This window comes from Lonchura striata, chromosome Z, assembly GCF_046129695.1.
Source record: "Lonchura striata isolate bLonStr1 chromosome Z, bLonStr1.mat, whole genome shotgun sequence".
NCBI lineage: Eukaryota > Metazoa > Chordata > Aves > Passeriformes > Estrildidae > Lonchura > Lonchura striata.
The window spans coordinates 76,228,649-76,255,634 of record NC_134642.1 but is presented as its reverse complement, the minus strand read 5'-3'; the positions used below and the strand labels follow the sequence as shown (position 1 = coordinate 76,255,634).

Here is a 26,986-nt window from a genome sequence, read left to right as displayed (position 1 = left end):
TCATAAGGTACAAGCATACTGCATTAATTACATGTATTAATTGCATTACCTCTGAGGAATTAATACCAAACTGAGCCACTTTCAATTGGAGATCTTGCACAACCTTCCAGGCAAAGACATGATGACTGTCATCCTGCCCTGTTCCAGGAACTGCTTTAAAAACTGGAAAAGCCATAGGATTATCACAGGCAACACTTGTCTTAATTCTCTCCTTCTGAGCTACTTTTGGGGCACCAAATCTTTCTATTAGGTCCCAATTATTTTATTCAGCTGCTTTCTTCCTAAGAAATTCCCAAAACTTCTGAGACTGTCATGGAAGCACAGTTACTTGACACGGAGGCAAAGTCCATGGGGCAGTAGGGCTAGATTTATTAGAAGCTGAACTGCCAACAGTTCCCTGCCCCAACTCAGGCGTTACTGCGGGTGACTCTTCACTTGATTTGCTGTCACTGTCTGGCAGTGGAGGATACGACCTTGCAACTGTTCATGCAGCTCAGAGGGGGGCGGGGGGCAAATGGCTGGGCTAGAGTGGAGGGGTGTAGGTCTTAGATTCAAAGAAAAACCATAAATTTCTAACCAGGTAGAAGCTTGAGAAAGTGTTGAGAAAGAATGTAAATAAGTTCTTTATCTCTCTTGTTTTTAACATTGTTTAGAATTAGGTTTCACTACTGTATGTCATCCACTGCACAGCAATAGGGTGTGATGTTTTCACTTCAGAACCAATAGAGTTGGTCTGCACAAAGCTCTGTATAAAAGAGCGATGTATTTTGAAATAAATCAGTTATAGTCTCAGCCTTCTGAACAAAGTCTATTCATTCCCATGCTGCCTCAACAGCGTCAGAGGGGAGCAGGGGGCAGACAGCTGGGTTTGTCTCTCTGCCAAAGACATTTCAGCTAACTGGCGCAGTGGTGCAGTGTATAGAGGCAGCGCTGAAAGCTGCTGTGCAGGTGTGAGATAAAGAGGCTTAGGAGTCTGAGAAGGAGATACTTTGGCAGTCTGCCTGGAAGCCTTAGCAGCTTTCCCAAAAGCTTCAGCATCCAGCGCAGAAACTCTGGCAACTTTCCTGGAAGCTTTGGTAGCCTGCCTGGTAACTTCCATGGGCACCTGCACCTTCTTCAAGGATGTATTCAACAAGTCCCCCATCAAAAGCCCCATCTGACTCATCCCTCCCATCAGAGTCCTTTATCAACCCCAAATCTTCATCCACGTTGTACTCTGCTTGTTCCCGCTGTTTTCCATTCCTTTAATGCCTCAAAAGGCGATCTCCAAGTAACAACTAGATTGACAATAGTTTTATCTCCCGCTCAGGTGACTTCCCACAGCTTGTCCCTGACTTTTTTCCAACTTTTAACACTAAATGCTGTGTCAGGATCAGTGGCAAAATCCTATGATCTAGCCCACAGCAATATACTACAAAGGGCATAGTCTGAAGTAGTAATTCCCTTATTTCTTAACAAAGCTTTCTATGTAGCCAAAACAGTCTCTTCCTCTTTAGATTTATTTCCCATTATTACTAGTTGGTGCCCCACCTGCTTCCAGGTGTCTTGATAGGAGAAAATCAGGTCAGGACTTGCCTGTGGCTTCCACCCGCCACTCTCAGCTGCACCAGCGCCGCCTCCCCCGCTACTCCCCAGCGGGTCAGGGCTGCCAGTCGCTGGGACCCCGCGTGGCTCCAGACCGACCACGCTGCTCAGGCTGCTGCTCCACGCGGTGGGCACCAGCTGTCACTGGTATATACACTGCATCGTGAGGCGGTCGCCACACAAAGCACAGACCACAGGCGGTCTCAGATGGCAACTCTTTATTACCGAACATGGCTGACCTTTTATAAACTTTCTAGTTGTTTATACTTCTTCTACCCCAACTATGGGCCACAAAAAATCAACATAACACCACTGGTGAACAGTAACATGACTTTAGTTAACTTTCCAAAAATGCTTTTTCTGGCTGCAGTTCTCTCCTTATCTTTCTCCAGTTCTTCTCTTCTCTCAGCCTCCTTGGTAGCAGCCTTGGAGAGAGCTCTTGATCAGCTTCTTCTTGCCTCTCAGCTTCTTTTCGCTCCTTCAGCTAACAGGCCTGCTGTTAGCCCCTTCCACAGTAATTCATCCATGAGGGGCAGGAAACAAGTAGAGCAGAATAGGATTAAAAAGCCTAGTGATTAATTAGAATTGGTTAAAGTCTGACAGACCTTGAGATGACACCAAAATTAATCATCCTAGAGTGTAGCCTACAGCACACTACTCGCATTTCTATATTCAGGAAACATGTTTTCTTCCTTTTACGCTGTCTTAATTTAAAAGCTGAAAGATTCAAGAGGAATTACTACATCCTCCAATGAGTCCATGAAGTTTCCTCTGAATGATCTCCTTATTATTACTGCAGTCTACTATTCAAGTATACAGGGACAACTGTCACAGTAATCTCATTAAAAATGTGTGCTTTGTTAAAATAACCATCACAAAAATCAGTCCTAGTAAGGCAGGTAAGACCGAATCAGTATTGATATTGAAAATCTATTATGGATGCAGAGAAAGGCAAAATCCAAAAACTTCAGAAGTGTACATATAATATACTCATTTAGTTGAAAAAAACTTATACATGTTTATTACAACAAGTTTGGGGTTTTTTTTAAATCTCATTTTTTCTACTTTGGATAGCTTTACCTCAGCAGTCCACAAATTATTTTTGCTGTATTAAACTAGTGAAACAAGGATATTTAGTCTAGATTTTTAAATTCCAGAAGAAAGTATTATGCAGTGTTACAAATGAAAAGCTCCGTTAGGTTCCTAATTTATCAGTAAAATACCTAACCGCAGAATGGTATCAGCAAGAAATTCTATTACTTTGGAAGAGCAGGGTGGTATGTTAGAGAACTCTACCTTTCCAGACACTGGAGAAGAAGGAGTAGCACAGGGGCTGGAATAGCTACTGCTGTCTGCAGGCTTCACTGAGGACTGAGCTGATCTATCATCTGAGGATTGTCTGGAGAGCAAAATGTCTTTTTCTTTGTACTTCTTTGGCTGGTGGAGTGCAGGAGAAGTAGATTTCACTGAAGCCCTACAGAGGACATACCTTGAGTTTCACAAGTAGTCACTGAACAATTTACATCGACCTGTCAGCCTACTGCATGACCACATGTATTACAGCAACTACAAAATCTATTAAAGCCTAACTAAAAACTCATACTGACCCTTCATTGCTTTTTAATGTTACTGTTAAACTTCTTCTGCTACTTCTCAAACATCACAATTCATGGACAATATTCCTGACTGCTCTCTCAAACAGCAGCCCCAGGTATGAAATACTTCTCTTTGGGATTACAATGCAGCATACAACAGTAGAACACCTTCCCACTGTACTTCCGCTGTTTCCACCTCCTATTACTAGCAGAAACTTTAGTGATACTTGTATACATAAACTGCAACCTACAGTAAGGAGAAGACCTCAGCATCTTACTTTTCAGCATGAGAGGAGTCAGACAATTCTGTTTCTGTTGAGCTTTTTCTGCTGCTGGTTGACTTCCATGTAGGTGCCAAAGGAAGTTCTTCACAAGTCACAGGCCTTGGTCTCTGGCCAATTCCTGAAGGCTGCTGCAGACCTGCAGACTGTTCTTCAGCACTCAGAACAGCTGTAATTGCTCTTACAGTTGTTTCATCAACCTGAGACCGCAGCTTAGAAGGAGCTCGCATACGACGCAGAAACAAGCTGTGCCACTTCTGCCTGAGTTGCAGCAGCATACCAGCAGCCTGTAATAAATTCCAATCCTGTTAAATACTGATGAAAATTAGATCACACAGGCAAGAGAACCCTGTCTTTTCCCTATCAGGCAGCACCTGGCATTCTAATATAAACAGGGCCCACAATTAAAGGCAAAACTAAGGTCTTGGGGAAGGGGAATAATCCATATTTAAACTAAGATGTTAATTTGCTTTCTTTTCTTTGGGTACAAGGTCATTTTGGAAACATTTCATTTAGCTCTGTACTAAACTTAGCTTTGTATTGTAATTCCACAGACTTTTTTTTTTTTCCTTCTTTTCTTTCAAGAAAACCCAGTTTTTTCATGCTTTATGCCCTTCCTTGCAAGTCAGTCTCTACTCATGTACTCTTCAGTCACAGTTGATGGAAAAGAGTTCTAAGTGATATTTTTCTTACATAGACACCTGGTCAAATGTAATGACTAAATTCAGACGACTATTGTCTAATTCTGCTACCAAAAATGCTTCCATTACAATAAATTTTAAAAAAATCACTCTTCTGGACGTGACTAGGAGAGAGAGTATTATTATTAGAGTTGGTAAAGTTGTGTGTTTCATGACCCATAAACTGCCTCCTACCACAGCCACAGCTCCTCAATGACATAAAGACTTCTATTTCAAAGAGGATTTGAAATTTATCCTTCCAAAATCTGACAGCAACTTTCTCTCAGCAACTTCAGCTTCAAGTGCTCCTTTTTTGATCCGATTTTGGTTATCCTCTCAGAGAAAGAAGAACACAATATGCCAATGTGACTGTTCTCTCAGCTCTGGTTCAGATTTTGGCTTATCCCAGCTTGTGCTATGGCCTGATGGAGCACCATGCAGGCAGGACAGGAGGCCAGAAGGAGCAGAAGGGCCCTTATGCTGTCACTGTCACCTGCAGCTTGCTGTCCCTTGCACCCATCATTTTTTGTCTGCCAGTCTCTTCAGAATCTGCTGACTTGTGGAAAGGGACAAAACTGCCAAGCTCAGATATGAAACATCATATTGCCCAGAAAGTTTTTGAAACAGACCCAACAGCATCTGGATTGCTGAGGCTTTCCTGCTCCCTTTTGTGAGAGACAGGACACCCACACCAATATGGAGGAAGAGGGATGAGCACTCTCACTGTTGACTTAGGTGACTATTCTCTTTCTTTCTGCTGACAGGTAAAAGAAGAGAAAGGTATGGGTGACAGGTGATCAAACACTGCAACTTGGATTTTGAATACACAAATTCATGCAACAGACAACTCTGTGCCAAAGGGGATTGAAGCCGTTTAATTCTTAATGAGCTTGTGAAGTAAAGGTTAAATCACAGAGTACCTAGTTCGAGAGACCCAAATGGACCATGACATTCTTGGAGAAAATTCTTGGCTACTCAAATGTTACAAAAACCTTTTCACATCTTTTTACAATTCCTCTACATGAAGCAAACCCAGGAGTAATTTCTTACTTACTTCAGGGTCCAGTTTGAGATGGAGCCATTCATCCAGCTTCAGCAGTGCCAGATCAGCAGATGTCCTGTCCTCATTCTCACTGTCGCTGCTATCATTAGATACCCCTCCCCCTGAATTAAAGACAAAAGGTTCATTAGAATTTCCATTTTTTTCTACTATTATTTCTATACAAAAACCCGCGTACTACTGTATTACCAGCAATATTTTTCCTTCTAAAATTGACTTTAAATGTAAACATTTGTAAAACTACCTCTTCTTTTCTGCAAATACACTGCAAAGTCTTTGCTCCAGATAGCAGCAATCAAGTAGCCAGACCTGCTGAAGGTCCTACACCTGCTGAAGGTCCTACTATGTAAAAACCTGGATTGATACGATGTGACCCAACTCATGTACCTTCACCAGTATTCACAGGCCACTATACAACTTTTGCCTAAAGCTGTTTGCAAAATCACACATGCCTCTATTTCCTAGTAAAACAGCAGAGTTAAAGACCTAGTAAGAAAAAAAATATATATATGGCTATTAATTAGGATTCTTTCTTTTTCTTAAGTGCAATTCAGTCAGCATGAGCACTACTCTAAGGTTCACAGTTTAAAAGCAAGACAGGAAAGCTTTAGAAATAAGTTGGACTTTTAGTTTGATTCAAACTATGACAACTAGAAGCAGTTATTTTTGCTTCCATTCAAATAGGACTTAATTTAAATGAGAAGAAGGAAATGTATATATATTCCCTATTACTTACAGTTAATAGTACAGTTAACTGAAATTAAAAATTATCAGTAGAACATATCTTGAAAATGTATGTGTTAGCCAGAAGCAACATGACTTGTTTGCCATACTGATTGTTTCTAAATTATTCTGTTTGAATCATCTGGTTCAATGTATCAAATTAAGTAGTCTGTAGAAAAAGAACATGCATACTACACTTCTCAGTACCAGTACTACAGTTCTCATTAGACATTGTGGCTGCATTCTTTCCTTACAAACTATACTGCAGTTTCTGAGACCCTACAACTGTGTAATTTATGGACTTGAATAGGTAAGGAATCCCAAAATGAAGAGATTTGTTACAGAACCAACAAACTCTTCCTGAATAGCTACAGGAATTATAACAGGCGCTGTTTCCAGAATCAGACAATACATGTATTAAATATTACTGAAAAATAAGCTCTGCATGTCACACGCTGATGTATACCAACGGGAACATCCCAAATCCAGACTCCAGTGTACCTCGAAAGGATGAAGATGCCTGCAAGGCATTACTTTGCAGTCTGGCTGGTCCACAGAAGAGGGCCACGGTGACAGGTGTCACAACAGAGCAGCACCTGATGTTTGCTGTCTTGTGAGCTCTCGTCATTTCGTCATATATAAGCCAGTCTGTGGGGAGGGCCTGGATGGCTGCAGCTTGTCCATTTGCTGGGGCAATCTGTGCAAGAGCAGGTAACTGTAATTAATGTAAATTTGAATGTATTTCTCATTTTATCCGGAGACACTGTGGATGCCTCAACCTGGAAGTGCCCAAGGCCAGGCTGGGTGGGGCTCTGAGCAACCTGGACTAGTGGAAGGCGTCCCTGCCCGTGGCCGGGGTTGGAATGAGATAAGCTTTAAGGTCCCTTCCAACCCAAACCATTCTCTGATTCTGTATTTTGAGAATTAAATACATCTACAATTATATACATATAAAAATATACATGCACATAAAAAAGTGTGAGAGAATTCAATCAGATTCATCAATTATCCTACCATGATAAAACAAAATATGCTGCTTTAAAAAGAAATGTTAAAAAAAAGTATCAGAGAAAAACTTGCTTTTAAGAATCGGGATCATTATATCTTTAAAACAATTTTATAGCAGGGCAGTTTTTTTGCCTTTTTGCCTTGTTCCATCTAAAGAAAGGACTAATTGAAACGATGGAAAAATGAATCAACTCCAATTCTATCAGCTGGGTAGAACAGTATTTTCTAAAGCTGTAGTGTTAAATGCCTATACTGCTTTTGAAGTACTGACAAATAGGAAAAGACATTTCTAAAACACGTGACAGCTTTTAGTGCCCTTTTTTTTGAACTATGAATTCCAAGTGTCTTTACCTTTTTATACTGAGACTGACCAAGAACAGAGGTAGGATGAAATCGCACTTTCTTCTCCTTTGGTTCCGTCAACACCAGGCTGTCTCTGTCTACATGCACAAGATTGGGATACATCCCGGCCACTAAGGCACCTTTAATTACAGCCCAGTTCTCAGAGTTAGTATTAACATCTCTAATATCAGCTCCTCCTCTGGCTCTCACAAAACCTGACAAATGAAAGAGACAAAACAGTGCCATGTTACCTTGTGTTTGCCTCTCAAAAGGAGTCAGAAACTAAAGGTGAAATAAATGACTTCTTTGTTGCATTTTTTACCACTGCCAACCTTAACAGCACCAAGAAGAAACCATTACACTGAAATCCTGCCTGATAAGGGGTTTCATACTGACACAGAATACCACTATTTTCTACAATATAAAGACATTTCCTATGGGAATAATTCATTAAAACATGAAATGCAGTGGCATGTGGAGATGAGGGTGCTTTCAGTTAGATCAGCCACAATTCCTCATCTGCACCATACCCTGCATGAGTGTGTGCATGACGGTGTATTTCAAATTAAGGAAAATTACACCAGTGAACACGATTTTTGTTACAATTTCTATATGCTTGGCTTTAAAACAATATTAAAATTGTTTCCAACTTCTCTACCTGAGGCTCTAAGCTGGCCAAGCACCTGTGTTCTCATTCCTGCAATGATTTCCATTGTGGCTTGGGATAGGAAGTTCTTTTCACAGAAGGCTCTCTCCCATCCGTCACTGCGTGCCTTCTGCCATGCCTGAAAATGTTTTTACATTTGCCTATTAATTTGAAGGACTTAAACTAAAAACTTCACTTTCTTTAAAGATTACATTTATGTCAATAAAATGAATGCAAAACCCACTCTAAAAGTTAATGTATCAAACCAGATTATTTTTTCTGTTCAACAATTAGATTCTCTTTATGTGCTCACTCCAGTGATGATTATGTCAAGTTAAAACAATAAATAAAGATCATTACATTAAGATCATGATTCAAAGTTCAGTGTAGTAGGATGCAAAGAGGCACATTGTTGAAACATTCCAAATTTTCTAAGGTTTGAAACAAAACATACTACAAAAAGGGTTCCCTCACAAATTTATGAGTCCAATCCACAGGAAAGGCACTAGGCAAAAAGAAACAGTCCGCCACTCTACATCCAACTGGTACATCTGCATTTTGCTTGGGTGATGTGCTGTGATTAGTACTCTCTGAAATGAAAGACTACCTGGAAAGCCCTGAGCAGGGCCATGTGGTCACTGAACGTCCTGGCCGCAAAACGCTTCCTGCACAGCACGGCTGCACGCTTGTGGGAGGCCAGCATGGGCAGCACAAAAGGGTCTTGGCAGGCAAGAGCACAGGCAATGGTCAGAACAGGATCCAGGCACTTCAGAACTACAGCATACAACACCATTTTACCGAGGTGTGGCTCTACAGGTAATTCAGTCAGCTGATAACCAAGCTCAGTGAGATCTTCCCAAGGGTCCATGGCATCTATGGTCTGTTCATAAACAAACAAACAAACAAATAAAGGAGAGGGGGATGGGTACAGTGGACAAAATCAATTTACAGTGAAAGCAAAAAGGATGTGAATAATGGACATTAACTAGACTTGTTTCCAAACTCTAAAGAAGCAAGTCAAACTATTAACAGAGACAAGACTTTGAAGCACTCTCTTCCCTTGACATGGAAAAACACATCCCCACGCACAAAATGAAAACAGACAATAAGCAAAACTTCAAAACATCCTTAAGTAAGTAAAAACAGCTTCAGTGTGGTAGGGGACTTGGGGAAAGCCCCCCCGAATATGCCTTGGGAGGAGGCTGTTGTATAGATTCCCGCCTCCAAGCTGCCCAGCAAACCTACCACTCCCCTTATGTTATGTAACTGTCAGTTATGCCCATCTTTATGTCAATCATTTTTGTACTTGCCTTTAGTTCTAGAATGTTCCTAAGTTCTCTGTTTGTAATTGGTTCTTCCCCGGTTATCGCCCCCTTCCCTCATCCCCATTTGCTGTACCCCAATTATTCCATCCCAACTCCTCCTCCGAACCCCATTCCTATTGGACCCTTTGTACCCTCCTACTTGCCACCTGTTATAAGCCCTACCCCGCCCCTTATTCGGGGCTCTCGGAGCCTGCTCCCTTGCCGAGCGGACGGGTTGCGGATCCTCCCTGACACCCAGCCCTCAGCGAATAAAGCAGCGCCTGAGAGACAACCTGCCGTGGTGCACGCATTCTTATTACCACCGTATCGGCGGAGCCTCCGTACCGGAGAGGCACGACCGATACACTTCAGTACAAACTGAAGTCAGTAAACTGCTACACTACAAATTTGGGATCAAACACAATTACCATCTAAACCTATTCCTTTTCTGACCTTAAGCATATGCACAGCATTTCTCACAGTTACAGCAGGCGGAGGATCAGGAGCTTTCATAAAAAAGTCTACAACTGGACAATTAATTGGAGCCAGAATTTTTGTGTACAAACAGATCTCCTGCAAGGTAAAAGGCAGAACAAAAAAAGATTACCAAGATTTGGAAGCAGCTGCCAAACACATGATTTGTTGCAATTAACGGTATGGTTTGAGGACATTGTATTTTTTAAAATTATATTTTCTAACTGAACATGCACCTGAAGCGGCAGTCTTAGAAGTTCTGGAGATTGAAATTCCAACATATTCTGAAATCGGAGCCTGCTGAAGAGACGAAAGCAGACCCCAGGCTGACAGCGCCCAGCCCTTGAAAATAAAATATGGGAAGTTGTGAAAATGAGGATTTCTTTCTAAAAACAAAACCAAAAGCCAACAGACACAGAAACTCAGAATGAAAAAGAAGAAACACTACCATGAAGAAAGTGTTGTTAAGTCACATGCAAAGTGAAAGTTTTCTAATGAATTATTTTTGAGAGTGTGGCAATTTTTTACTGTAATTTTAACCCAACACTGAGAAATCTGGAGAAAGAAAAACAAGGCTTTTCTAATGTAAAGTGCTGCGGGTCTTTTGCTAACCTAAGACCAGTCCAAATCTCAATCATCTTTGGTTGTAAGGAACCAGTTGCAAACTTTCTTGCTTCCCCTCACATCCCCTAAAAAGAAGTGATGCTTGGAGTAAAAGGTAGAATAAAGATGAAGTAACTTGTGAGTGAATGAGGGACAGCAAATTCTCTCAGTCATATACATCTATGTGCATACGTGCAGCTTAATGCCAATATGATTGATTAAACAGGCATTTGTTGCTATATAAACTTCTAAGCCCTCACCCGCAGTGCTGGGAAGAATATAATCATGGCCTGTTAAGTCATGGATAGCTTGGAGAAAGTGAAATAGGCAGTCCTCTGCCCATAGACATGATGTGAAAACACCCCACTGGACATTGTGACTGCGGGTGCTACGTGGGAGAAAGAGGAAGGAGAACAAATTAATGGGGGGAAAACAACCCAGACCTTTGGGAAATGCCTGAGCATCACTCTTCTACAACTTGGCAGATTATTCCAAGGAAATACATGCTGACGCCTACTCGTCTGCAGAGAACCAGTGTTGGCCTCTATGCAACACAACACCGGAATAGGCCAGGAACAATTACTATGTTGTGTGGTTTATTCTAAACATAAAGGACTGTGGATATCTGCAAAATGGAAACTGCTATGAGGCATTTATTACCTGCCTTTTCTCTGGATAGCACTGGCTTTTGAAATCCACCCCATTTTTAGCACTGTAGCACAACTCACTGCATCAAAAGACTTCTAGAAAAACAAAGACAGGAATACAAACTGAAAACTCAAGAGGGTACATGAAATACAAGTTACTAGTTATTTAGATTACCAACAGAAGTTTTCTAAAAAGTATGAAAGAGTAAGATATACAGCAGCTTCTGACACAAAGGTACCTTCTCAATTTCAAGTGAATTAATGAGGGTATCTCCTTTCTAGTATCTTAATGCTCCACAATTTTTGAAATTCAAGATTTTCACGTTTTTTTAGACAGATAGCTTACAGTATTTGTCTTAAAACAAATGCATGTTGAAACTTTTCAGAAAGGACTGTTGCCTGACAGGCACTAGCTCTCAGCTAGTAAAAGCTTTTTTTCACTTTCTGTAAAGTAATAAATAAAAAAACAAAAGTTCTCCAAAATTTATGCACTGTGTGTTTTGTGTGTTTTAGAATCACACTAGGAAAATTTAAGGCAGTCCTACCTCTTTCACCTTGCCTGAGTCAATGACAAACACCACATCACTGACTGTTATGCTGTTTTCTGCAATGTTAGTAGAAAGAATCTGCAAAGAAAAAAAACCCAAAAGCACCAAAACTATCATAACTGTAAAAGCAATGGCAAAATAGGTCATTGTGGCATTGGAAAAAGTCCTCTAATACTTGCAATTTTGCGGATGCCAAAAGGTGGACTTTCAAGCACTTTCTTCTGGTCCAAAGTCTGCATACTTGAATGAAGCATGAAAACTTGGTATCTAATGCAAGACAAAAGGGACATTTTAAGGATCCTTAAAAGAAGCAATGAAAAGCCACAGTAACTAAAGGTTTTACCTGTGAGCATTATCAGCAAATCTCTTGTCATCCAAAACAATGCGGTCCCTCAGGCTCACTACCTCATCATACCCAGGAAGAAATATTAAAATTGCTCCTAAAAAAGGAAGTGGGTTTGCAAAGTTAAACAGAAAATTCAAATACATGTCAAATAGCACTCAGAAGGTTTTAACGTTTGTGGATTGCTGAAAAAAGAGCATGATTATCAGAAGTCAAATCCACAACCACTGGTTAGGTATTTACCTACCTGCATCAGAACTATGACAGATGCTGTGAAGTAAGTGCATTATCAGATCCAGATCCACTTTTTCATCATCAAAACTGTGATGATAAGCTGTCAGTAGCTCTCTGTCCTCTGCACTAAGGTCACTAGCACTTTTTTGGACCAGGGAATTTTCATCCATGTTTCCAAATCCGAATGAAGCGCTGTAACAGGAAAATACACCAGAATCAAGGCTGCCCCTTAGGGTTTGCATTGAGCCATCAACTCAAACTTAGATCGAGACCAACATGACTATTGGTCTTGAATTCTGATGTTTAAGTGTAGCAGAAGGGAATCACCATACTATTACTGTTTACTGATTCCAATGTTAACCCAATGAAGGATGCCACTTTATTTATTAGTGTTAACTTTCGTTTTCTTCAACTTCATTGAAACACAACCATAAGCAAAGGAAAGTATAAAGATACTTCTCGTTTATCTGTTCAAGTAAAAATATTTAAGAGATACGTCTTCTCCAAAAATTTCCCACTAGCAGAAACTACACTAAGAGAAATTATAGTAGAGATAATCTTTACAAAACACTACCTTCAAGTATGATAACTGTAAGTGAATCAGAAAATCATTCTTGAATGGCCTAGTGTACACATTACTTCTGTAAATTCTTTTTAATATGCCTATTGCATATAAAAGATATTAATAAAAACACATTACAGATTTGTTTCCAAAATAAGCATGTGAAAGTAAAATGGTACATAGTATAGAATTAGCAAGTTGTGTAAACATAAACAATATGCTATTGAGTACAAACTCTTTTGCTGTTTATTTTTTTAAATATTCCTATTCTTAAAAAAAGGTATTGCTATTAAGTCCAGATTTTAGAGCATGGAAAGCTAAAACCTGTTCTGATTAGAACACAAATCTCAAATTTCCCATCACAACTCTTTGTATATCATATACAACTCATTCTGCAAAACAGTTACAGCTTACCTGTAGGATTCCAACAGATGAACAACCTCTGTCTGTCCAAAGTGCCTAGCCCAGTCCACAGCCATCCTGAAATAGTTGCACAAGTATTTTTATTAGACTTTTCACTTCAAAAGATGCATATGAAGAGCACATCAAGAGAGGCAATTGACATCACACTTTTGTACCCATTTCTGTATTGACATCAGTACTGTTATTGCTGGATCTGCAACTTCCCATTTGAAAGTGCTTGAATAGGTGCTAACAGCTGACTTTTAGGTGACTACAGTTCTTTACCACAACAGAATGTCAGTTTTACACAGGAGCAAACATGCACGAGGAAGTGAGGAGGAAGAAGGTGCCATTCCTTTAAAAATGGTGCAGAGATCAGACCTGCCTGTTTGCAGTATCCTTGAAGTCATCTCAAAAAGTCACACCCCAGGCATAACATCTGGCTATTTCATGTCTTTCAGAAGCTGTCCTCCTCACTATGCAGTTCACTGTTTTATCTTTAAACTGCATTTCTTCCCCAAGTTATTCAAATGTTAGTACCAAATATCAGACCCCTGGAATCCTAATTCTTATCATTCCATACTACAATTATTTACTGTACTTCCCTGTTTACATGAAGACATACTCCATGACCACAAAGCCTGAGTTTCTACAGATTCACAAATATTTTTACATGCTACGATATATTTAGAAACATAACAGAAAGATCTTCTGATATGTGTAGCTCCATGAAACTAGAATTGCCAAATATTTTGGTCCAATTCAGTAGATTACAGTTGTTCTACTAACCAGTATCTTACATAAGACCTACTGAAACAAAGTTTATAGCTCATCATCAAGACCATGTAATTAAGAATTCAATTTAGAATTTACAGAAAACAATGTGATTATGAGGAGTTAGAAATTGTTGAGGCTGTCAAAATCTATAGTTCTTACAGCAGTGTGATAAGTTAGCAAATTAATTTAGATGTTAAAGAATTTTCTTTCTCTCTCCTACATTGACAAATAAATCTATCTTTTGGTTTCTCTGTTTTTACCAGCCATTAGATGATTTGCAGTGGATACTTGCTCCCATGCTGATCAACTGTTCTACTTGACTCAAAAAGCCTCTCCCTGAAGAAATCATCAGAGCAGTCGCACCAGTTTCACTGTGCCTATAATCAACTGAGAAGTAAAAAAAAAAAAAAAAAATCCAGCAAACCCAGTAGAAATGTTATTTTTTCATCTAAATATAGTACAAATACTGCTTTCAAATTCCAGTCCAAAGAGAATTTGTTTCCTCACTTTATCTCTGAAGTTAGTTCATATGAATTCTACACTGTTTTAGAAACACACTTCTGTCAATACTTCAAAACAACAACTAACTAAACAACTCATTATTTTTGCTAGCCCTATAATTTTTTCAGTCGGCATCAGAATGCAAAGGTAACACCATTTGAAACTGGAGATAAAAGTAGCCATAAAAATCTAAGTACGTCTGAGGTTGCTTTTTTCTTATGTAATAACACATGAAACTTACCACTGACATTTTCAGTTAAAATAAGATTTAACAGCTGAGCAAACGAATCAGTATCTTCATGCAACCACATGTCAGAAAGACAGGAATCCATTTCTTTTACTATCCACGGTTCAAGGCAATTCACATCTTTTTCAGTCTGAAAATAAAAAACAATATTGAAAGCTTAATCTTTTCCAAGAGTTGTCTTTATTCTCATACATTACCCACAAAGAATTGCAATGGTTATTTTTCCCAGCAGCAACAGAAACGCAGCACTCAGGTATCGGCTCATGCATTGATTTTGTCATACGCAAGTACGAACACAATGGCAGTCGAGCCATTTGATCTGAGGAAAAGCTGTGTGCAACCACCCGAACTGAAGAGCACACTTCAGCTAGAGCCATTCATCCTCATCAGGTAATCTTTAAAATACGTTAATGTCCTGAAAGACTCGACAGAACTTTAGAAAACAGATTTTAAATGGCTAGTAATACAACACAAATATAAACACCTGTAACATCTCTTCTGACAAAAGAAAAAACTTACCAGTTGATTAAATACTGTGTCACCACCATCATCCAACCGTTTGTATTCCTCATTTGTCCTTGGAACCGATTTTTGTCTCCGAGATGTCCCTTTGTTAGTGTTATCTTGAGCTGAACACCACTCATCAAGAGTGTTCTTCTGTTTCTCTTCTAGAATGCAAAGTATTCCCCAAGAAAGTTTTAGAGTCATATTTATTATCCATTGTTTTCTACTAAAAAAGTTAGTTACAGCAGGTTTTACCAAGTTTGACCTATTCAACCTCTTTTATTTAGTCTAGAATGCTACTACCAGTCCAACATAAATGACATGTTTAAGGGTACCCAAAGTGCACCACTGCAAACAAGGGTTATAAAAACAAGGTAAAACCCAACACTTTGGTGTTTAATCCCCCAAACCTCCATTATTCCAAACTACTGCATTCAAAGTATCTCCCTTAAGTAATCACCTTCCACACAACCTCAGACCAGATCTTTTTCCACAAATGGAATTCTGAAGACAAGTGATACAGTCCCTGCATGTAACAACTTACTTTTCTACACTAGTGGAAGAAACATCAGCAAACACCAGTGTCCTAACTGAACTTTTCTGACCCCAGTGATCAGAGATGAGCACTGTGATCAATACCCAGTTAGGACTGGATATTGAATGTTATAGCTTTGGGGTTTGCATTTTTTACTTTTTCTTTAAATAATCACTGGGATCATTACTTTCAGTTGCCAGGAAAACTTCTGAAGCAGTATCTACTTAATCAACTTAAAACCAATGATGTTTAGCTCAAGAGTGTTAACACTTAAAAAAATACATCCATGCCTGAAGAAAGCAGTGAAAAATGTTACTGAAGGGAATACCTTGTCCATTTAGTGCAAGATGTACAAAATCATGCCTGCTTTAATAGCTGCACTTTAATTTGCACCCAAAGGTACAGAGCATCCTATGCTTCTTTAGTATTCATGTGGGCAGAGCCCCCAGTTATATATAACTCTACAGCATAATGATTAGAAAAAGATGACATTTATCAACTGAGTGAAAACAGAATGCAACCACTGAATCAAAGTGATTTTTCTTTTCTTTAATTGCATAAACTATTTCCATAATGTAAATATTGAGAGCTTAAAGGTACTTGTTGTCATCTGATCACACTCATTTAATCTCCTGACTCTGGAATTTCAACAGAAAATAATCCTGTTAATTGTTTGTTCAATCAATGATTCTCATTGCCAACCCTTAGAATTAACAAGTCCACTGACCTTGCTGCTTCTTTTCTTTGTACTTCACCATCTCTTTGTTTGTATACCCAGTGCTTCGTAAAATGTCCTCCAGAAACATCTCTTTAACTTCAAAAGGTCTCCCTTGGACTAAAATAGAAAAAATCTGTAAAAGATCATCTATTCACCAGCTTCACTTACAGAATTAATTTTTAAAAAAAACTACCTTCACTGGAGTTCATTTTTCTCAAAACTGTACAAAATAAAACATTTCCAAAATCAAATGCCACCTTGTTTCGCCTCAACCTCTTCAATTTTATGAAGTGCTCCAGCAGGAGATGTTCATAAGATTGACAGTTACTAACTACAATTTTTTTTAAATGAGAAAAAGAAAACAGCCGTTTTTGTTTAGGCTTACAAACAAGAACTTGCCATGTAAGTCTGCCATCTGGATTAAAAATGTAATTCATTAATAAGCAATTAATACAGCTTTTTGCAAGGTTCCACACAGAGACAGTACATCTTTGTACTGAACTACTTTCTTTTCATGAGAATCATGTGAGAAGGCAGCCTTATCTCCATGTCCTCAACTAATTCAGCAAAGCTGAGCTTTCTTTACTGAATACTTCTGGACAGATGAGACATCCCAGCGGCCTTTACCTTCTGATAATTTATCCCAATTTCTTTTTCAACAGGACTGTTTTCTAGACCTTATCTGTCGACATTGCAGGATGCTTTTTGCATGGAGATTAAAATCTCTACATTTTGATTTCTTCTTCCTTAACCTGACTCAGGAACACTCAGGATTTTCCTTCAGAAAGAACAATCCACAATTCCCATACTTTTAGAAGCTGTCACAGAGGAAGCTTTCCAACACTGATCACAAACTCTGTGTACTACAGCGATCCACAGCTACCAAATGTGGTTTCTGTGGTCAGGATTTTGTATTGCTGAAGGAGACTCAAACCTTGTATATTACATTAACAGACAAAGCCACTTCTTTTAATTCTTAAATTAACCAAAAAAAAAACTCAAAAAAACAAACGGGAAAAAAACATCTTTTGTATTGTTATTGGCCTGTTACATAACCAGCACAAACACTGTGGTAAACTGGAGAGATTGGGAGAGATTGCCAGCAGATTTTCCAACACAAATTGACCGATCTGAAAGAACAGGAAGCTGCAAAAAGACTAAACTGGAAAGTCATACAACAATCACAACTGAGGCACTCCCTTGTAAAAAAAATTCAGAGCACATGAAATCACGTGTAATTTCCAGATTCCTGTCTCCAACAAGCTGCAAACCTTATTCAACTGGGCGGAAATTCAAAACTGAGAACTAAACACTTCCATCTGCAAAAAAAGGAAGGAAAAAAAGGTTTCCTCCTCACAAACATTTGCTAAAATAAACCAGTAAGCAATCCCATTTCCTAAAACCGTTGAGATTTTTTTAAAAAAGGCTGACATGCAGAGAGTCTACCTGATTGTCAGATAAAGCATTTCTCTTAAAAGCTACTTTTCAAAACACATTAAAGTTGGACATTACTGTTGAAAAAGTAAGAGGATTGCAAGGTGCCAGAGGAGGTCACCCATGCAGAAAACCTGCAAACCAGGAGGGTGGGGCAAAAACCACAAACCCACAAAAACCCCCCATCTCCCACGCATTTACATTTTGCTTTTACTAAAGATCAGTCAAATGAAATTAAACCAGCAAATAATGGTAACTTTTCTTTGCATTTGAATGTAGTCTAACTGCAGGTAACTGAGTCTGCAAACAAACTAAGCGAAACTGGATGTCTTTTCTGAATATTTACCCAGATGAACAACTACTAATTTTCCTTAAATCAGAGAGTCATGTGATTCTTTTTTCATGTGAAACCCAATCTGCCTAAGCCTGTATTTCTGAACCGAACTTGTACAGTTATCTGTGTTCTATCCAGTAACCAGTAACAACCTTCACAAAGCCTGAAGAGTAAGATCCTACTGGAATGCACTGATATATATCACACTCATGTAGCTCCTAAGTCCTGTATCAGCATGAAGACAGAATTTCAATAACCTCTTCCTACTTCTTCAATTAAGAGTGGAGGGGGGCAGGATGTACCTGCATTTACAGAACTCCCAGGGACTAGAACACTTCACTTTGAATGAGGTGCAAACAGTCAAGAAACAAGAAACCTGCATACAGAAAGAACAAGGATTCCTGTAATTCTCAGTGTATTAATCATGTGCCTTTCCTCAGAATAATTTGCTACAGTTTAGTAAGATCTGTGAGTCTCAGGGCAGGTATACTCAGACTTAAGAGTTAAGATCAAGACTTACTATGTATTACTGGGCAGCTTCCAAAATACCTAATAAAGAGATTTGCGTCTAGAGCAGCACTAGAGAGAATTAGTTTTAAATTATTCTGGTTTTGCAGCACATCTCTCAGTTTTATTAGCAAGAAGTCGCTGAACCTATCCCTCTCATGTACTTCATCCTGTAACAGGAGGGGAAAAAAAAAAGAGATGAAAAACCATCACAGATTCAGGATCACAACTTCTGACAAAAACAAACTTCTCTAAAAAAAAATACATGTTTTGGTGGCACATTACAGAGGCCTTAAAATGTGTGAGTCTAGTTTAAGTAATAGGTTTTTTAAAAAAAAACTATCCATAAAGAAACAAAAACGCCTCAAAAAGTTTTTATCCACACTGAGTGCCTTGCAACACTGAAGCTGTAAACACCTTAACTTTAGAGGCTGAAGTGAGTATCTGAAACCTCTCTGATTTTGTATTTGAAGCCAAATTTCAAGAAAACACCACAAACTACAAATCTTATTTTAATAAATTCTCACTTCACCACTGATAAGCATTTAAAGAAATGTATGACACCACAGAATCAGAAAAACAGACACATTGATTAGACAAGTCATACACAAAGCCTGTAGGTTAAGGCACATAACTGATTAATCATCTTTTTCATTCTTCTGTTTTGATTTATATTATGAATGAAGGAAACAAGGACTCAAAATACAAAGTTTGTAGGCTGACATCAAGAATGTATAGATCATTCTCCTGTTTTTTTAACTTTGATAAACAGGCAGGCACCTAAACTTACCTTTTCATCTTCAGTACTTAAATCTTGCCAAAAACATTCTAGTTCCCTTTACCTATTCAATTCCATCACAGGAATATTGACATAGTCGCAAATGAACAATCTGAATAATTTGCTAGCAATTAGACTCCACATTACCTAGAAAACTCTGGGCAAACAAATGGACTGAAAACCTGTATTGCTAAAACAAATGGTAAGAGAAATTCTGACACAATCACATTGAGCCACATCAAGGTAAGCCTCCCTATGGATTTTCTGCTGACCACAGAAGTTCAGAAAAATTTACACTTCTGTCCTTCTCCACTCCTCCTGATTCCACACTTAATCATTGCCATGGAAATAAGATATTTTTACAGGAAAAACGCAAACACACAGAAAAACACCAAACTGCACAAAACATGCATTCTACTCTTTGAAGTCTTTAAAGTTGATTCAGATTCTACCAAACAAAAACACCTACAGTGCTCCGCAAATTTAAGTAAAACAAATGAGGACCTCATTTTCCAAAGCAATACATATTGCTCCACCCCACATGAAAGACCACAGGATGCTCACCACAATAACATGGGTCACGGTGGAGAGAGTGCTGTCTCCTGCCATCAGCGTGCCAAGGAGCATGTCATTAGTGCAGAATGTTACCAGCGTCTTTGGAGAAACCCTATGGATCACATCACAGAGACAACTCAAGGGTTTGCACCATTTAAAGCTTTCCATGGATCAAAAAATTAAAGCAGCTGCTGACCAGAAGAGATATTACGGTTCTCTCCTCAAAAGATTCATGCGCACCACTTGTTTTTAAACTGTGCCTTTTCCCAGACATTTCCTAACAATTTGTAGTGCTTGGCGCCCCAAAACTCTGGACAATGGACTAATTGGAAGAATAAGATTCAATTTTAATAAATAAGGAAGTAAAAGTAAACTGTGAAGAAAGCCTGCAAGTCATTCATTTTACTAGAAAATTCCATGTGGAAAACCAGGTTCCAATTCCTCAGCCTGTGCTTGGATATAGCCTTTGTACTTGTCTACACGTGGTGGGATGAGCCTGTCTGGACGCCAGGTGCCTACCCAAGCCACTCTATCCGTCCTCTCCATGGGCAGGGGAGAGGAAACACAACAAAAAGACTCCCAGGCTCCAGAGAAAGACAAGGAGAACGTGGGTCTCTCCCACGGGAAAGTGGGCTCTCCACGAGCTTCTCCAATATGGGTCCTTCCCATGGGCTGCAGTTCTCCAGGAACTGCTGCAGCACAGGTCCTTTTCCACAGGGTGCAGTGCTTCAGGAACAGCTTGCTCCAGTGTGGGACCCCACAGGGTCACAATCCTGACAGCAAACCTGCTTCTGTGTGGCTCCCTCCCCGGGGCCACAGCTTCTGCCAGGAGCCTGTTTCAGCACAGACTTCCCAGAGGATCACAGCCTCCTTCAAGCATCTACCTGCTCCAACACAGAATCCTTCACAGGAGGATCCCTGCTGCACCGCGGACCTCCACGGCCTGCTGGGCCACAGCTGCCTCACCATGGGCTGCACCATGGGCTGCCCTGGCACCTGGAGGATCTCCTCCCCTCCTGCACTGACCTTCCTGTGTGCAGAGCTGCTTCTCTCACATGCTTTCACCGCTCTTCCTGAACCGCTGCCTCTGTTGTGCAGGTTTTCCTCCCCATTCCCCACTGTCCCAGAGGCACTGTCACCATTGCAGATAGGCTCAGCCTTGGCCAGAGGCAGGTCTGTCTTGGCTGGCACCGGCTCTGTCACACACGGGAGAGGCTTCTGGCACCTCCTCACAGAAGCCTCCCCACAGCTCCCAAAGCCTTGCCTTGAAGACACAACTCATTACAGCTGACTAAATCACAGGGTCATCTGCTTGATCCTCTGGTTTTTCAGGAGGTGAAAATACTGAAATGCTACAATTCTATACCTGGGACACAGTTAGCTGTCCCAATAAAAACAGCAATTCTCACTACTCCCTCTGCTACTGCCATCCTAAAAGAGCTGAAAAGTTCCTCTGTACTGTACTCTACCGCTTTTCTCTGGAAGACAGTTAAGCAAACCTCTCTAAACATCTCCACTCCAAATTTCTTTTGTCCACAGCTCAAAATATTGTTATCTCTCCCTTTCAGTGTTTCCCTGGAGTAATTGTATTGATTTTTCTCAAGCTGGATTTTCTGCACTGCTTCCAGTAATTCTACCATTTTCACCTGACTTTGCTCTTCTTCTGCCAGCATAGTACTTCCATTTATTAATCATCCAGCTTATTTGTGACACATTTTCACCAGCTCTTCTAATCTCTTAATATCCTTGTGAGCTTTCATACACATATTTGAATTCTTATTGTGGCTTCATTGTTCAAGTGCTTTCATTTTCACCAGCTATGTGTTATCTTTGTTCACTCAAGCAACACAACCTTTGGCCATCTTCTGGTCACTCATATCTCAACTGCTGGCCCTTCCCTGAAATGTCATTTCGCTACATGGTGCAAAGATGTCAAAACCCCAAACAATCCATTCATGCTCTGCTTTACCGACAAATTCATCAAGTGATACTGAAATCTCTTACTTTTACATCACTTCATGTTTTAAACACAGAAGCTGAAGAAGAGTACATTTAATCCAGACTAGACTGATAAATAATGCTCAGCTTCATCAGTCACATTCCAATTGTTTTGTTTTCCCTTTTATGGCTCCTATCAACTCTCACTACATAACATTACTTACAGCATGCTGGTTTTCACACCTCCCTTCAAAGTTTGCAGACCTTTTGGATCCACACATGTTAAAAGCAGAGAGGGGGGAAAAAAAAAGAAGAAAGTGTAGACTTGATCTGAAAATCAGACAAGGATTTCCATGCCTACACTCCGCAGAAGAAATCAACAGAAAAAACCTGAGATTCAGTTCTGTAAGACAACCTTCTACATGAAACTGCAAAACACAGTAAGAAAGCCATCCTTTTCACTCTTACGTATTCCTTACCTGCAGTAACGTATCCCACCTGTGAGGCTGCAACACAAACATACTGCAGTTTCAATGTACACAAGATTCACAAGACCAACACAAGATCAACCGACACTTAGAAGTACCATTGGTACCTGCTCTCTAACCGGATCTGGTAACCAATTGTCTGGCCAATCTTCTCTCTTCTTTCTGCTGCCACTCTTTCAGCCACTGCAACAGCTGCTAAACGTCTTGGCTGAGTACAAAACACACGACAGGGAGTTCCATTCTTGTAGCAGTCATCAAGGATAAATTGAGGGATCTGTAAAGAAGTGGTTCAAATTTGCTCTTTGAGAAAGTCACAGCTTTGTTAGCACAGGGAAACCATTAACTGCACATCAATATTGCACACTGCAAAAGACTTTTCATTACAATTATCACAGCAAGCATATCTGAATCAGCAGAAAATAAATTCCTAAGTATAACCTATTTAGGTTTTTTTAAAAGAAAAACCTTACAGTGCCTCCCTCCTGCTTCAGAGAAATCTAAAAAAAACCAAAGCCCTGTAGATAATCTCACATTTTAACACAAAAAAATAGATTACTCTGGACACTAAGAACAGAACTAGCCTTAGAAGAAAAAGAGTTCTACAAATATCACAGCTACTTTCCCTTCAATATTTTGTATTATTTTAATGAATAAATGGTATCTACCATAAAATTCTAAGGAATCATTTATGCTTCTAGTACCTATCTAGAGGCTTAGTGTTTCAAAAGCAAGAAAATAAACTGGAACAACATTTTCAATCACACAGGAAAAGGAAAGCCTTAAAATAGCATCAAAATACCCCATATCACAACTGTTACACAATTGGCATTAGTTTAGAATAAATACTGTTATAGTTTTTATTTCATTGAAGCAACATACCTGCGTCGTTTTCCCCCATCCAGTCTCTCCTATAATCAAAACAATTTTATTGTCCTTTATGGTTTGGACAATTTCTTTCTCTTTTTCAAGAACTGGTAGTGACTGCCTGAAGGAATCAAACTCTGATTCCCCTCTTTTCCCTGGGACCTGGGGGATACCATCATTAAGTCGACCACTTATTTTGTTTACTTCTTTCTTTTCTGTGAAGACAAGTTAAAAGTTTATTTATGCAGACACAGAGGAAGGTCACAAAAACACTGCTCAAAAATTGTACTTAAAAATTAACATTGCTGGCTTTTTATGCATCCCTCTGGGTAAAGTGACAAACCCATCACACATTTAGATGTCATATTTATAGCATGTCCTGCAGTGCTTGGAATAGATATTTTGTCAAAACAGTTATTACTTTCATAGGTATTTTGAAGAAAACCAGACTCTTCCAGAGCATTGCTCCAAGTCAAAATAGCCTACAAAGAGCAAAAGGAGAAACAAACTAAACCAGACCAGCCTGGTGTATTTTGGTGGCCTTTGTATCTGTGCCCACATTTCACACCTGCAGTTCCCTCTAGAAATACACGCTGACAGAGTTAAACCTTTAAGCTATTCCACACGTTTGCCTGAAATCATACCAATGCAAGCATGCTGTATCAAGAGCCCTGGCCCCCACACAGCAGTGCGATGTGTTAGAAAGCAGTGCCTAAGTAGCCAAAAAATGGGCACATCTTCTGAGGGAGCTACTTCACATCCATCATTGCAAGTGCTACTCTATAATTCCTTGAGAATTATTCTCTGGCAGAACGAAAAGCTTGCTGTAAACTCAGTTATACATATGTATAATATGTATATTATGTAATGCCATTAACAGATTCATATACTAAATTTCAAGCTCTGTTGTACCAAGACAGACTAAGAAATCAGGAGAACTAAAAATACATTCTTGAGATGCAGAGAAAGGCAAATATTAGACTGTTCATTAACTTATCCCTTACACTCCTAAGACATTGCATTTCAGTACTTTTATTACAGCTTCCCTCTGTTCATATAACAATCCCATTAAACAACAAAAACAACTGGAATTAACAGCAAAGAAAGCACGTCAAGAAGAGACACCACGTATCAAAAACATGCAATTAAACAAGGCATACTGGTACAAATGTTTTCTGTTCACTACACCCATCTCTGCACACAGAAACACAGTGCAATTCTTCCACTTGTAGCTGCTAAAGCAATAATCTAGATGAAAACCTTGCTTTAAAAATAAAAAAACAAGATTTCGACAGAAGTTTGTCTCTCAGTGAACTCTTCCATATTCAAGAAATCAAGAAGTCTGGACAGTAGTCTCTTAAGGACCAAATCTATTTTGTAGAGATGAAGAAATAAAAACTGAAATTCTTGATTTATCAAGGACATTAATTTCTATAAGCAGAACAGACACCCTCATTTTCTCATATAGGCGTTCTTATGGCATCACAGTAACACTGACTCTTCAACCCCACCTCACAGTTACTTCTGTGAAGCCACATTTCAAAATGTGCTTCCAAAAAGATTTGGCTGGAACTGGCTCAAAGATTCTAAATTAACACAACACAAGGTGGACGTCTCAATGTGCATGATATGACTTCCCAAGTTCCTCACAGCACCAGTTATAAAAGACCTTAAAAGTAAGGAAAATTAATGCATTTGTTCGAAGGTGTCTGTTAGGACACCAGAGGGGACAGAGAGGTTTGTTTTGTCACTGGGTTGCAGGTGGTTTCGAGTGGTGTCGATGGACAAGTCCAAATCAGAACACATGCTGAACGTACCAGATTCAACAGCACAGGCACTTCCTCGCTCTGTCCTTGGCAGGAGCTCCGCGCGTTCCTCATTTGTGACGGGAAAGCGCTGAATTAGGCTCCGAACGGCGTGTTTCGTACAGAGAGCCAAGTCACAAGTCATGACTGCGTGTGCCTCTGACACATCCTTCTTCCTTACAGTCAGGTATCGATTGGCTCCTTTTCTGTCAGGGGGGAGGGAAAACTTATTTTAGGAAAAAGGAACCTACTCTAGCTTAACTTTTATCTGTCAGGGTATGAGATGCTAAGCAAAATCTTTAGAAAAAAAAACAGAAATCACAGTGAGAACCTTTTGTAATGGAGCCATTAAATCCACAAAGTATAAAATCAAGCTGTCCCAAAATGCATGTCACAAGCTTTTCCAAGCATGCATACAGCAATGAACAAAGATGCTCATTTCTGTAGCTACTTTTACACTTTTTTCTCTAATACTCTTCCTTGCAACACAGTTGGGTATGTTGAAAACATCAATCAGGTTATCATTAGTCTTGAAATTCTATCCGTCTGCACCAAAGAACTGAAAACTGTACCCCGACTCACCCCTTGCTTTTAGATACCAGTCCAAGAGACTGACAGAGCTGGTGAACAAATGTTCTTTCAGTACTAGTGAAACTAGAAGGAAATTCCATCTCTAGAATGATAAATAAGAATGAAAAGACAGTAACAATGCAACAGGCAGTAATCTTGACATCTCAACGTTACAGAACACAGAATTGTTAGGATTGGAAGGGAGACCACCCAGTGCAACCCCCCTGCAGGGTCACCTGGAGCAGGTGACACAGGAACACATCTAGGGTTTGGGATGTGTCCAGAGGGGGAAATTCAACGCTTTCCCTGGGCAGCAGTTTCAGTGCTCTGCCACTCTCAAAGGAAAGAAGTTGTCCCTCAAGTTCAGGTGGAACTTCTTCTCTTTGAATTTATGGCCATTGCTCCTTGTCCTGTCACCAAAAAGCCTGCACCGCCTTCCTGGGACTCATCTCGGAGATATTCATATGCATTAGTGAGATCCCCTCTCAGTCTCCTCTGGGCCAAACAGGACCAACTCCCACAGCTCTCCTGATGAGAGACCTCTCATCTCAGTGGTCTCTGCCGGACCCGCTCTATCAGCTCCCTGTCTCCGTGCTGGGGAGCCCAGAGATGGACACAGCACCCCAGCCGTGCCTCACCAGGGCCGGGCAGAGGGGCAGGATCCCCTCCCTGACCCGCTGCCAGCGCCCTCCCCACACCCGCAGCTGCCCCCGGGCCGGGCCGTGCCGCGCACCCGCCTCGTCCCCGCTCCGGAACCGCTCCAGGGCCAGCTGCGCCGCTATTGCCACCACCTCGTCCACGCCGGCGGCCCCGAGGGGCTCGGCCCGGGCGCGCACCGCGGCGGCGGCAGCCCCGTCCCCCGCAGCCCCGCCGGGCTGCCGCCGCGGGACCCGCCCGTGTCGCGACATGGCCCCGACACGGCCCCGCGCGGCCCCGCACGGCCCCGACACCGCCCGGACCCGGGGCCGCAGCCGCTCGGCCCGAGGGCGCCGCCGGGGCGGGGCGGGGCCGGCTGGAGCCGCCCGCAGCCGAGCCGGCCCCGGCGGGAGGAAATTGGCGCTTGTGCCGCCGCTCGGGGGGCACGGCTGCCCGAGGAGCGCGCTGCGCGTGTGGCTGCGGGCAGAACGCGGCCCTGCTCCCTGTCCCGTCATGAATTACCTGCTTTCATGGCATGGTGTGAAACGGAGCTGTGGCGAGGGTCATCTCGGGCCTCAGCCTCCTCACTCGGTAAAGTGTTGCTTGCCCTGCTTTTCCTGCTGTCCTTGGACTCCACGCTGAAGACACGAGCTAGAAACTTAACCAAATCCACTTGGGCCTGACACAGGCCTCGGTACTGAAGGCTGCTGCTTCGGAAACATCATTAGGTCAGAAGGAGAGTACCTGGAAGAAGAACAA

The 26,986-nt window shown here is 40.7% G+C and overlaps 1 protein-coding gene across 1 annotated transcript; it reads right to left on the bottom strand.

Moving 5' to 3' along the window:
• Positions 1 to 414: 414 nt before the first annotated feature.
• Positions 415 to 26,499, bottom strand: LOC144248358 (3'-5' RNA helicase YTHDC2-like). The gene is made up of 27 exons (XM_077790443.1): positions 26,325 to 26,499; positions 25,604 to 25,694; positions 25,034 to 25,227; positions 23,232 to 23,431; positions 22,460 to 22,626; positions 19,936 to 20,038; positions 18,607 to 18,763; positions 16,328 to 16,435; positions 15,081 to 15,229; positions 14,556 to 14,691; positions 14,074 to 14,200; positions 13,049 to 13,114; positions 12,086 to 12,264; positions 11,839 to 11,935; positions 11,675 to 11,762; positions 11,493 to 11,573; positions 10,961 to 11,043; positions 9,934 to 10,039; positions 9,677 to 9,796; positions 8,527 to 8,799; positions 7,932 to 8,058; positions 7,283 to 7,488; positions 6,425 to 6,620; positions 5,195 to 5,304; positions 3,458 to 3,747; positions 2,881 to 3,058; positions 415 to 480 (listed from the first exon to the last, which is right to left on the bottom strand). Exons 1-27 carry the CDS (start codon positions 26,497 to 26,499, stop codon positions 415 to 417), a joined length of 3,873 nt encoding a protein of 1,290 aa, XP_077646569.1.
• Positions 26,500 to 26,986: the final 487 nt, after the last annotated feature.